Here is an 11,927-nt window from a genome sequence, read left to right on the forward strand (position 1 = left end):
ATATAATAGAAAGTCAGTATATTTGTTTACAATTAGCATTTAACAAATACAAAGTGTAAAATTAGTCAGCCTTGAGGCCCCTATTCAATTCCTGTTCAAATTGCTGAGACCCTTCTCACTGCCTTATTTGGGAGAAGTGGATCACTGACAGAACAGAGCTGGAGCCAGACCTGTCCTGCATGTAGGTTTATTTAAGCAATTCTCATTTCTTAAGAAAGTAGCTTTGCGTGTATATCCCTTGATGGGATGAGGTCAAAGTTATACGATCTGCCCAGTGAAGTCTGAATTGGAGATGCAAAGTCAGAAGGAGAAAGTGCTGTCTGGTCTCAGAGGGAATGACAACACTTCTGTAAAACTTTGTAATCATTGACTTAGTGTTTGCTGTTGCAGCTGTGGGTTTAAAGGTGATGGTCAGTATGTAATAAAAAGGGGACACAAGTTTACAAAGAGACATGGCGCCATTACAAAAGTCTGCTATTTCATGCATGTCTCAGCTCCTCTATACTGACCCACCATTCCGATCTGCTGCACTGGTTTTCTAAGCAGAATGGTTTTATTTATTTCAATGCTCTTTGGCATACAGGCGCTTTGCGCCTGGGCTGCCTCTCCTCCTGCCAGAGAAGGACCAACTGCATTGCTTTCCCCCACCTGTGATGACACTGCAGTAGAGGAGGCTGCAGATCTGGCTCTTCACCAGATCAATGCTGACCGAAAAGAGGGCTACATACTCAGTCTCTACCGAATTTTCAGTGTCCGAGAACAACCTCAGGTAAGTTACCTGCTCGTTCTGTGTCTGTTTCTCCCATGAAGAGCCCTGTGTCTGTCACTATGCCTTAGCAGTATCTATCTGAACTAAGAAATATTTCAAAAGGCAAATGTAAGATTACATACACAGGACTCCAGAGGCCATGTCAACTTTATGCACAGATGACTAGAAACAGTTTAGTTTCATCACCACTGTGGGCAATTAGAGAGCAAAATCGCAGTCACGATTTTCTGCTGCCTGCCCCTGGAATAGCTCCAGGCATCAGTTCAAATTTGGTATGAAACACCACTACTCTGATTTAATTTCATTTTACACCTTCCTCCCACTGCCTTGAGCAGTTGGAGTGCAAAGGCTATTAAGTCATCGTGCATTCTGCACAGAAGATGTAAGCACTAACAGGTGTAAACACGTCCAGCTTGGGACCAGGGAATCCCTTCACAGACCTCTAAATGATGATTCATTCTCCAGAAGAAACCTGAAACCAGTTCAAGTGCAAAAATTACAGTGGAAATACCTGTGGAATATCACTCTCATACCCTTAAGTATCTTATTTTTCTATGTGTGCTTAATTTATTACTATTTTGTGTTATAATAGCTGAAACTACTGGCTCTAGCCAGGACAACCTGAAATGAGTGCACAAGGCCCACAACACATAAACCACTGTGGAATCATGCTATTAACATTCCTTGCCATGCTTGCTCACTTCCCATAATCTTACCTGAAAGGCTAAGTTCTGCATCCTTAAAGAAAATCAGGCTCACTGCCAGATGTTTAAAGATCTGTACTGGCAAGGATATGACTACTTCCTGCTGTTCTCACAAGGACATAGTTTCTGCAGACATGCTGCGGCCTCCAGCAATCTCAGATCTCACAACTAAAGATGGACACTTTGCTTTTGCTGTGCTTTGCACTGTGTTCTATGCTTTGCTCAGGTGACAGAATGTGTCCACTAAGCAAGTGGATCAGGTCTCTTGAGAAATTTTTCACATGGGATGCCTCTGAGCTGGCCCAGAACCCACATCACCAGTCACAGAGTTAGGTACTTAGACCCCACCCTGGGACTATTTCCTACTGACAATAATGAGAGCACCCCTATGACCACCCTAGAGTGTAGCGTGGTGGGTGCAGACCTGCTGTAAACCATTTCATTCATCTCCCTGCTTCTCCCTTCACCTGTGCCAAGTATATCTCCACACAGGAGAATTTTGGTCCTTGTTTGTGATTTGGTCTGTCACTTAATCCTCTAGAGTCTTAACTTTGCTCTTTGTTCATCTGTGTGCTTAATTTACCATTATCCTTATTTTTTGCATCTCATATGCTTATCCTGTAAATATGGTGTTTCAAGACACTGTGATAGCAACCTAGACAATCTAAGCCCTTTGTCACATTTTTGCTGCTGCTGGGACTGAGAACATACAAAGCAGTCAGCTATGTCAGCGGTGTTCATGCACAATAACAGCCTTATGTGACCTTCTATTCCTCTCAAAAAAATAAAGATTTTTTTTTTATCAGTCAGTGGTCCTTCCTCCCATTTTTTTAACCAATACTCAGGATAAAAACATTTTCAAAGTTACTTCAAATTCAAATCTGCCCTTAAGCAACCTGTGGTTCAGTTTTGCTCTAATTTAAACTAATGAGCCATCTGCTATTAACTTCTATGGAAGTAGGACAGAGCCTTTTTTTCATACAAGATACGATTAACTTCACTAACAGGCGCTTAACCAAAATCATAAAACATGCCAAAATATTTCATTTCTTTCCCTTGCACCAGGTTACACTGCCATGAAGACGGATACTGTGCTGCTGCTGCATCTTTTCTGGCTTCCAGGCTCCTAAGCATGCACTGCAGCAGCAGCAATCCTAGCATCAGCACTATGGAGGAAGGGATTTTTTTGAGCAATGCAGAAAAGATACAAGTTTTTATTCAATACTAAGCAGATCTCAAAAAAACCTTTGCATAACAGTCTTTTAATGAAAATGAAAGTAAGGATGATGAAACCTTCAGTGATCTGCTGAGCTCTGAATAAACCCCAAATTATCCTTTCCCCAGTGGAGGATAACATATACGGAAGCAGGCAGACAAAAAGATGTGTAGATTTTATAATAACCTCATCTGTATATTAGAGCTGATATTACACAAGAGAGCTACAGGCAACAGGAAATAGTTTGGTCCACTCTGGTTGCATTTAGTATTTCCAAGATCACCAAGCTTTATAATCAGTCTTCATGATTCAGCTGAGTAAACCCATCTAACACTAAACACATTTGATTATAAGAACACTTCTTTAATGATATTATGTGTGTGCTTTTGCCTCCAGAATACCTGAACAACCGACTTTAAAGCTCAAGTCACCAGTTCCAGCTTCAGGACTTCTTAAAGATACACATTTTTCTTGGCTATTGCTTCTTAATGCAAGATAGTCTTAGTGAATTATTTTTTTTTGTCTCACAGAGGACACACTTAAAAGTTACAAGCTTGTATCAAATGCTGCACTACTCAAAAAACAAGTTTTCAGCGAATGGTAATTACTCTTTGACCAGTCTTGCTTTCTGTTTACTGATTTAACCTATATTAGCTATCATATTAAGGAGACATATCATCGTGGTATTTAGGTACCTTGCTTGTAAAGAGAAAATTACAATTAGTTTCTTCCACAGATGGAACTATGCAGCCAGCTGTGGGGATACTGCCATGCCACTGCACACAGTGCTGCTGCACCTCTGCTTCACTCTTCGTCAAAATAGCTTTTGATCTTTTCACAACCTTGAGAATTACACTTATAATCAAGCCTCAGGATTAGTGTAGGCAAACCCTGAAAGCTCAGTGCAAGGCATTACCAGATTACTTCATAGGACACTCAGGGGAAAAAAGAGGATATGAAAATGCAAATAATTAGATAAAACATGGTAAGTTGCATATGTAAGAATATAACTTAAAGACAAAGCTAACAAAACAATTTACTAATTCTTTATATTTGCTTTCTATTTATTTTGCTCTTTTATATTTAAAGGGTTTAGTATTACATTTACAAGTATATAGGGTAGAGCTCACATAAAATAACCACCCCAGTCTCTTTCCAGAGATCTCTATACTGTGTGACTGGAATAGCTGGTATCATGTGGTCTCCTCAGAACTCAAAACCAGATAACTCTTAGTGTTTTTCCAAGCAGGATTAAAAAAAAAAAAAAAAGCCAGCAGTACTCCAGTCTTTAGATGCCCTATTGACTGGTCTTTTGTTGCTGTTAATCAGAAATCAAAACTGAAGCCAAAATTGTATAGATACTGGCCCCAGACTTCTACAAGACTCTTGCCCCATAAACCGGTGAAATTAACCAGGAATGAATGAATACTGCTCTCATTCAATTTTCTTTTTTCTCCCTCTTCAGCAAAGATATAATCTCAGTCTAAGCATGCAGCTAACACATCTAAGTTCTTTAGGATGTGTAAATGACTGCTCTCTTTCCAGCCTTCCACTACAGAAAATAAAATATGATCCTACTAAGCTGTATCCTTGGTAAATACCCTGGAAAAGTGCTTACCAATAGTTACAGCGGAAGCAGAACCAGGAGCTGCACCACGCAGCATCTCATCTTTCTGTACCACATGATGTAACCACTACATATATGGAGCTGTACTTTCACTGCTTCCCTGTCCTCTCACATGGAAACATGTTTGTCCAAAAGTTGAGCCCTAAATGCTTTGTGCATCCATGCTGCAGTGAACACTGAGTAGTTTTCTGGACTTAAGCACAGGCTCAGAATGCAAGCACTGGACTGAAGCTTTAAGTGGGTCAGAAACATGGATATGCAAGGTCTCTCATAGCACTTTCTGAGATCTGAGACAATATTCAAGTTGTTTGCCTCAATGAAGTCACAGTCTCTTTCCAGCAAGTGCAAAGCATCCATACTTGAAGAAGATATTACTCTAAAAAGTAAGGTATTTCTAATGTTTCTAATGCCTACCAATGTTCCATCTTAGCAGATTTTTATTTTTTGTGGTATTTATCGTCTCATTCTTATGGAAGGCAAAAATAACCTACCTTTCAATTCTAATCATAAAATGCAGTTGACAATGAAAACATCACCATGTTTAGTCCTCATTCTTGGGTTCTGGTTGGTACCAGAGTCAGAAGGATAAAACTGGCTCTAAAAGGCTGTTCATTAATTAAAGCTGGCTAGATGCATCACCAAGCCTGTTCTAACAGAGCCTGAATCTCACCTGGTTTGCCACTGTTGAGAATTTGTCCCACAGAATGTTCAGTTTTCAGGGTAACTGTGTGCCCCGCCTGTGTGTTTTGTGTTTCTCCATCTCTCCCTTTTCTGTGTCCCTACTTTATTCTATACAAAATTGAGATATGAAACTTTCTTTTTTTGTTTCCAGGAGAACACTGGTTCTGTCTTCTATCTCATCTTGGATGTAGTCGATACCGAATGCCATGTACGCAGCAAAAAGTTGTGGAAGAATTGTACAGCCAGACCTGCTCATACAAGTGTAAGGATTTTATTTTCTTATTTAATCTCAAGTATGATGAGTTACTCAGGTACTACTGATGACAGCAAAATCCTTACACATGCATTTTTAGTAGGCAGCAGAACTTAGAAGAAATCAAACCCCATTTTTCAAGGTCCACACTTTTTCTGTGTACTTGCTAATCAGTTTATAGACTAGTAAGATTTATTTTAAAAAATGAAAATTAAAAGAAAAAGTTAATTGACCAGAGCTATAAGCAGACATAACTAAATAGCCATGCTAGGACACTACTTAGAATAAATGGTTTCCTTTTTATAGCAACCCTGTAAGAGTTTATTTTAAAGACAGCCTGTCAAGACGGGAATAAAAGAAACTCACTTTTATATAACATGAGATTTTTGGTTTAGTTTAATTCCGCTCTTATTCTGACAACTTTGCAAAAATTGCACTGAAAGAGGAGAAAAAAGAAAGCTCAGCAAGATAAGCTGTGAAGGCAGAAAGTGATCCAAGACTTGCTACAGGTGACCAAAATGATTCTGAACAAGTGAAGAAAAAACCTTTATAACATGACAAATGATGAGAAAGAAGCTTCACATGAAAAAAAAAGTTATGATTAAATTTTCCTGGCTGCTTCTTAGGTCAATCAATCTTCATTTTTAAATGAAAATCGGGGGGGGGGGGGGGGGGGGGGGGGGGGGGAAGAATTCTGCTCACTTCTTCTTACAGTGCTTTCAGCAGGAAAAGGGTGCAAAGCATCTATGGTCAGTATGGCTTCTGTGAAGTCAACGAATGTATGTCCTTGAGGGCTTGGTCATACATGTGGCATTATTTAAGAAGCACTCAAGAGAATATACATTCAACTTTTAAACATAAAGCTACAATGGATATGAATAGGCCAGTATTTTCTTCTGCCACAAGTCAAGAGTTTCTCTGTGTGCAAGGGTGATCTTACTGTGCCACAAACCTACTTTGGGGTCCTTCCTCCCTCTCTCCTTCCTCACTATGGACATAGGAGAAGGGGGAAGGTGGAAAGACAGGTGACTGGATCCAAACACTCTGAGCTGATCTCCAGGTTTAAGCTTTCTGGATTCTAGACACAGACCCAGCTCCCAGTGCGTGGGGGGCCTGGCCAGGGAAAGCACTCTGCGACTCTGTGACACTCGGGCACTTCTTAGCTGCCAGAAGGGCGGCCTTGTTTAGGCCATCCTGCAGACAAGCGCTGTACCTGTATAGCTCAGAATTATACCAGGGGAAGATTTGGCCTTTTATTCTAAAGGACATACTTACAAATGTGCTTCATTGCCATTTGAGTATTAACCCAACTTTTTTTCTTGAAAAGAATTTCATAACTGCAAGGAGAAAATGAATCACTCACTGTCTAGGTAGCAGATGATCAGTGCAAAGGGTGCAATATTAATTGTTTCTAAATATTTATACTGTTTTAGGTTTATGGTCAATGCAAAGCAATTATCTACATTAATCAGGCAAGAAATACTGCTCATCTGAATACTTATGAGTGCACTTTACAACCAGGTATGTCTTTATTTAACACACCCACTTTAAAAGAGGACTGGAAAAACACTTTTTGCCATATAGCATGACTTTAAATTTTAATTGTAATTATGGCACCACAGCGTCTCTATTAGCTTTCAGCTGCCCTAATTTTCTCAAGTCAGTGATCATAAGGCCAGTGTGGTCCTGCAGCTCAGAACAGTGCAGTAATAACTGTTTTCACCTCTGGGAAACCCAGCAGAGCCTTTATATGAGCTTTTACCCTTTGGTCCAGAAAGCATTTTTATGGGTTTGTGAAGGGCAAATAAAAACAGCAAGCCTGCCCTCAGTAGGTTAACCTTTTTTTCTGCAGTGTCTCTGCCTCCGCTGCAACATTTTTATGGGTCTGCAAATTCAAAAAGATTCAAAATCATTGAGTGAATCAAACCACATATTGTTACTGTAGGGGACCGGAGGACAATTGGGTATGGTTGGTGGCATAGATGCATTTAAAGTGACCTACACTATCAACATGCTCTTATGGTTATGCTTTCTCTAATGACATTGTTTTGTTTGAATACAAAGTTCCACCCAGATATATTTGGACGCTATGTCCTGACTGCCCAGTTGATGACAATCCAACTGAGCCCAGATATTTGGAGGCTGCTGTTCAAAGCCTTGCCAAGTTCAATGAAGAGAGTGAACAAACTCATTATTTCTCTGTCCTCAATGTCACAAGAGCTTCAATGCAGGTAAGCCAAGGTTCATCTGACTTGCTTTAGCCTTTAAGAAGTATGGATCCACCTGTTAAACTTTATATGGTTTGTTATGTCTTACAGATTGTTTAGAATTTGTATCTGTATAGTACAGAGAATACTTCTATGCAGAATTCTTCTGGGAAATTAATATCTGCATTGATCCAAGACTTTGACTCCATTTATTGCAAAAAGAAGGGCTTTATGTAAAACTGAAGACACAGATTTCTGTTCCAAAGTTTAGGAAAGCTTCACTGTGAGTTCACTGTTCTACCACGACCATGAATTAGTGAATCTCTAGTAGAAAGTATTTAGTAAGGCACAGTCTTCCCTTCCAAACCATACCTGTAATTCACTGAATTAGTTTAAACATGGTTTAAAACTAATTTTAGACTAACAGAGAGTTAATGATTTCCTGGCTAAATCCTGTTTGTTTACTACAGTAATATCCAGTCTCTCTAAAATTCATTATGTATTGATAACAAGGTGGTCTTCACTCTTTGTCTCAAACTGTTAACACATTACTACTATAGAGTATTTACTTGCTCCCATCTTCCAATCCTGAGGTACTTGCATTTGAGAAACAGAATAAGTGATCCTGTTCATTAAAGCAGCCAAAAATTATCAACTAGGCACTGAAGAGGGGTTTTGGCTATGTAATTCTATGTGAATACTAACTTAGTATTAAACTCAAAACTTAAACCCAAACTCATTTCAACTATAGCTAATTCATGAGTTACTAAGATTGTTCATATAGAAGAAGTAAAAAACAATGAGGCAATAAAGCAGTACTGGCAAAAAATTATTCTCCTGTAATAAAACTAACAGTAATACCCTAAGTATAACCTGCTCCTTCCACACTTAGCAGGAATTTTACATCTGTTTCAAGGACTGTAGGGTTCTTCCTTCTTCCTGACACATGCACAAGGTCCAACTGCTGCTGGTCTCTCATTTACAGTGGGTCGTTGGTCCTGCATATTTTGTAGAGTTTTTAATTCAGGAGACATCCTGCTCCAAAAATGACACAACTGCTGACATCTCCAAGTGCAAGCCACTTTCTTCAGAACTAGCTGTAAGTACTTTTCCTTGTATAAACACCTATTTTCAGATAGTATGATTCCTCAGTGAATACTTAGCCTATCCCTTTGGTTCTTTGCAGACAAGAATCAAAACCCACAGGCACCTCTTATTGCGTTGTAGCTCTATACTGTCTTGCAACTGTACAAACTGCTTTAGAATAAATATTTCAGTAGAAGTTCTGAATTCTTACCTAGAAGTTCATGAACAAAGAAAACAGAAAAAAAATACCATCTAGAAAAAGGTGGGGTAGTTTTGCCTTACAAAGCTGAATCATTTTTAAGGATTTCTTCCTTCCAAGTAAACACACAAAATAAATCACAAACAATGCATAAAGAGTATATTCATAGTACAGCCAGGCCAGCTAAGGAAAACATTTAGGAACTAAGGAAAAAATTACAAGAGAAACTGAAGGACTAAATGGGCATGCTGCCAAGAGATAACATTTCAAGCCCCATCTTAACTTAGATCCAAGCCACGTCCACCTAGAGTCCAGTAAAACCACAACTACTAGAAACAACATTTTTTCATGGTTTCTTTCACTAGCATGGTGTGAAATTGGTTTTGCCTGAAAAATGATTTTAACTTCTGTTACACAACTTGCCTGCATGGGGATATTCTGCTGCAACAGAACTTAAGTGTGCTGTTGTACTTGGGCCTTAAGTGGCCAACATATTTTTAATATCATGTTGCCTAACCCTCCTTTGCAAACATAAAGCCTTTTTCAAAATGCTGCCTGCCTTTGTAATCTTGCCAATCCCAAAATAAAAGTTTGCCCAAGCTGCTTATCCCTACAAATACATGTAGAAGCTATGACTATTCAGCCTTTCATAATCGCTTGTTTTACAAGATAGGAACCAAGTTTCAGTGCTACAATGTGAAAAAATGCTTGCATTTTCTTCTTCCAGCAAATAGGTTTCTGCAAAGGCTCTGTAGTAAACAGCCGCTTGGAACATGAACAGTTTGTCACAATATCCTGTGAAATCTACAGTGTGCAGGTATTTCTTTATCTAATCTTAATATTACAAGAGTAATACTCCTTTACAAAACAAGAATTGAACTTTTGAAAGACCAGCCATTTTTAAGTTTTCTTGTTCACAAAGGTATGGGCTTCAAGAAAGTGATAAGGCCAAATCAGGAAGATGTCTCATGTGATAAAACAGACTGTTGCTAGGTGGATAAAAAGGCAATAGAATAAGTATAGAGTCAATCCCACAGAACGTGTTTAGAATGCTCTACAAGAAAATTGTAAATAACAAAGGGAATGCAAAGAGAAATAACTATGTAGTTACCCAAATTTCATGCACCCATATCCACCGGCATAAGAAGCAGTTCCTTCTGTCTATTTTTGAACTTCTGTTCTGCCACTGGTCTTTGCAAACTGAAATTGCAGCAGATCCTTAGTGTGAAGGGTGACCTTCTCCACATCTGAAAGAATTTGGAATAGCTTCAACATCGGTAATGCTTATTGCCTGTTATTTAGGATCCTGCCACTGAAGAGGGGAAACAGCAAGATAATAAAACACCTGGAAAATCCAGCCAGAATCATCAACAAGCTTTCCCTTCAGAAGTCAATCCTTTCTCCCCACATGTAGAAAAAACGGTGGGCTGGGTTAAAATTCTACCCCCTTCAAATGAGGACACCTCTTTCCAAAACCTACCAGAAAGTCAAATTGAACATAAAGATGGAAAGCCAGTTCCACCCAGGGCTGTAGGATCTATGCCCAGTCTTGACAGAGAAAAGACTCAAACAGACAAACCAGACTTGACCAAACCAGTCACTGGACCAGCTGTTCTCCCTTTTCCTGAAGAACTTTCTCTATCAGACTCATGCCCAGGAGAAGCAAAGAAGATAAATTCCATTATCCAGCCTTTGCTGCCTAAAAAGCCTACCAAAGCCTAGCAAGCATTCAATCATTGCAAATACCTGCAGCAAAATAATGACCACGATCACAACCTGGTCTTTCAATTTGTGTAACATCTTTAAGTAAATAAATTGCTTATTACAGTGTTCATCTTTGCAGTTCTCATTTTCAAGAAAGCACAAGAACACATTAGAAAAAAAAATTAACTGGGGAATTTTCCAAAAAAAGAATTCGGCTTTTAATTCTCAAATTCCTCCCATCAGTAGGAGCATGAAGGAAAGGTAACTATGCAGGGTAAAAGAACTTGCAGGGCTGAGACAGCCCAAAGGCATCAGAAAAAAAATATCCCCAGTAGCAGAAGTCCATCACGGTCCAGCGCAGGATGGTTGCTCCCCAGGGGGTGGTGAGACGGAGCCGAGTGTGATAACCAGGCTGGCAGGGCAGGGGCCTGTCCCATGGTACCTGAGCAAGGCCAGCAGGGCAGACCCCGGTGGCAGTCAAGTGATAGGAAGAGGCCAGATCACCATGTAAGTTCATGGGCAATGAGGCAGGTCTGAGATCAAGCCAGGAACATGAGTTCGCAAGTCATGGTCAGGATCTGCTCTGGTTACAGTGACCAGAGCCAGACACAGCCCAGTGGTCTCCAAGCAAGACCACAGTGACAAGGCAGGTCTGAGGTCAGGCCGGGGAGCCAGGCTGCAGGTCTGAATCTGGGTCTGGATCAGCAGGGTGCGCGGCCAGGCCCAGGTGCAGCCACGATGCAGCTGGAGCTGGAGCTCAGGCAGAGGGCAAAATGCTCCAGCCTCAGCCTGAAGCACTGCAGTGGGAAGTGGAACGGGGTCAGCCGTGGCCGTGGCCTCCCTGCAGCGCTGCCTGGGAGCCCGACCCCAGGGGCACCATGGGGGGCTGCGCTGAGCTGGCCCCGCGCCCGGCCGCCCAGCCGCCAGGAGGAGGGATGCTCTCAGGGCCCTTACCGAGTCACACCCGCTGTGATGCTGTACAAACGGGGAACAGGACTTCAGCACTGTTTAGTATTAAAAGCTAGTGGGTTTTTATTATTTTATGTGTTAACTGCTTAATTATATTGTGATGAGCTTAGCCTATTTTTTTATTTCCCATGGAAGATCTCCAGAAAGACTATTTTTTTCTTAATGCTTTATACCCTCACTTAAAGAAAGTGGAAGAGGCTACCCGTGTGTGAAACCTCCGCAAATAATTCTGGCTGGTGGAGAATCAAGCCCAGGCTGTTCAGATTCTTATGCTTTACTGACCCTGCTGTGCAGGAAAAATGATGATTTACAAAATCAGCCTAATTCTTTCTTCAGATAGGTCATATTAACTTCATTATAATAAAAACCACAGGGACACTCTATAGCCTGTAGCTAAGAAAAATCAATTTCACCAAAGCCAGACATAGCAACCATACTGATAATCACAAATACAAATAAATGAGAAGACAAGAAGAAAAGAAGAGTGAACCTGGGAAAGAAATGTCACTTGT

At 40.3% G+C, this 11,927-nt stretch overlaps 1 protein-coding gene across 1 annotated transcript; it reads left to right on the forward strand.

The window, feature by feature from the left end:
• Positions 1-429: 429 nt before the first annotated feature.
• On the forward strand, positions 430-10,574 carry FETUB (fetuin B). The gene is made up of 7 exons (XM_037406960.1): positions 430-769; positions 5,149-5,259; positions 6,684-6,771; positions 7,315-7,481; positions 8,443-8,556; positions 9,470-9,559; positions 10,045-10,574. Exons 1-7 carry the CDS (start codon positions 548-550, stop codon positions 10,462-10,464), a joined length of 1,212 nt encoding a protein of 403 aa, XP_037262857.1. The 5' UTR covers positions 430-547; the 3' UTR covers positions 10,465-10,574.
• Positions 10,575-11,927: the final 1,353 nt, after the last annotated feature.

The sequence above is a fragment of the Falco rusticolus genome, chromosome 13 (genome assembly GCF_015220075.1).
Source record: "Falco rusticolus isolate bFalRus1 chromosome 13, bFalRus1.pri, whole genome shotgun sequence".
NCBI classification, from domain to species: Eukaryota; Metazoa; Chordata; class Aves; order Falconiformes; family Falconidae; genus Falco; species Falco rusticolus.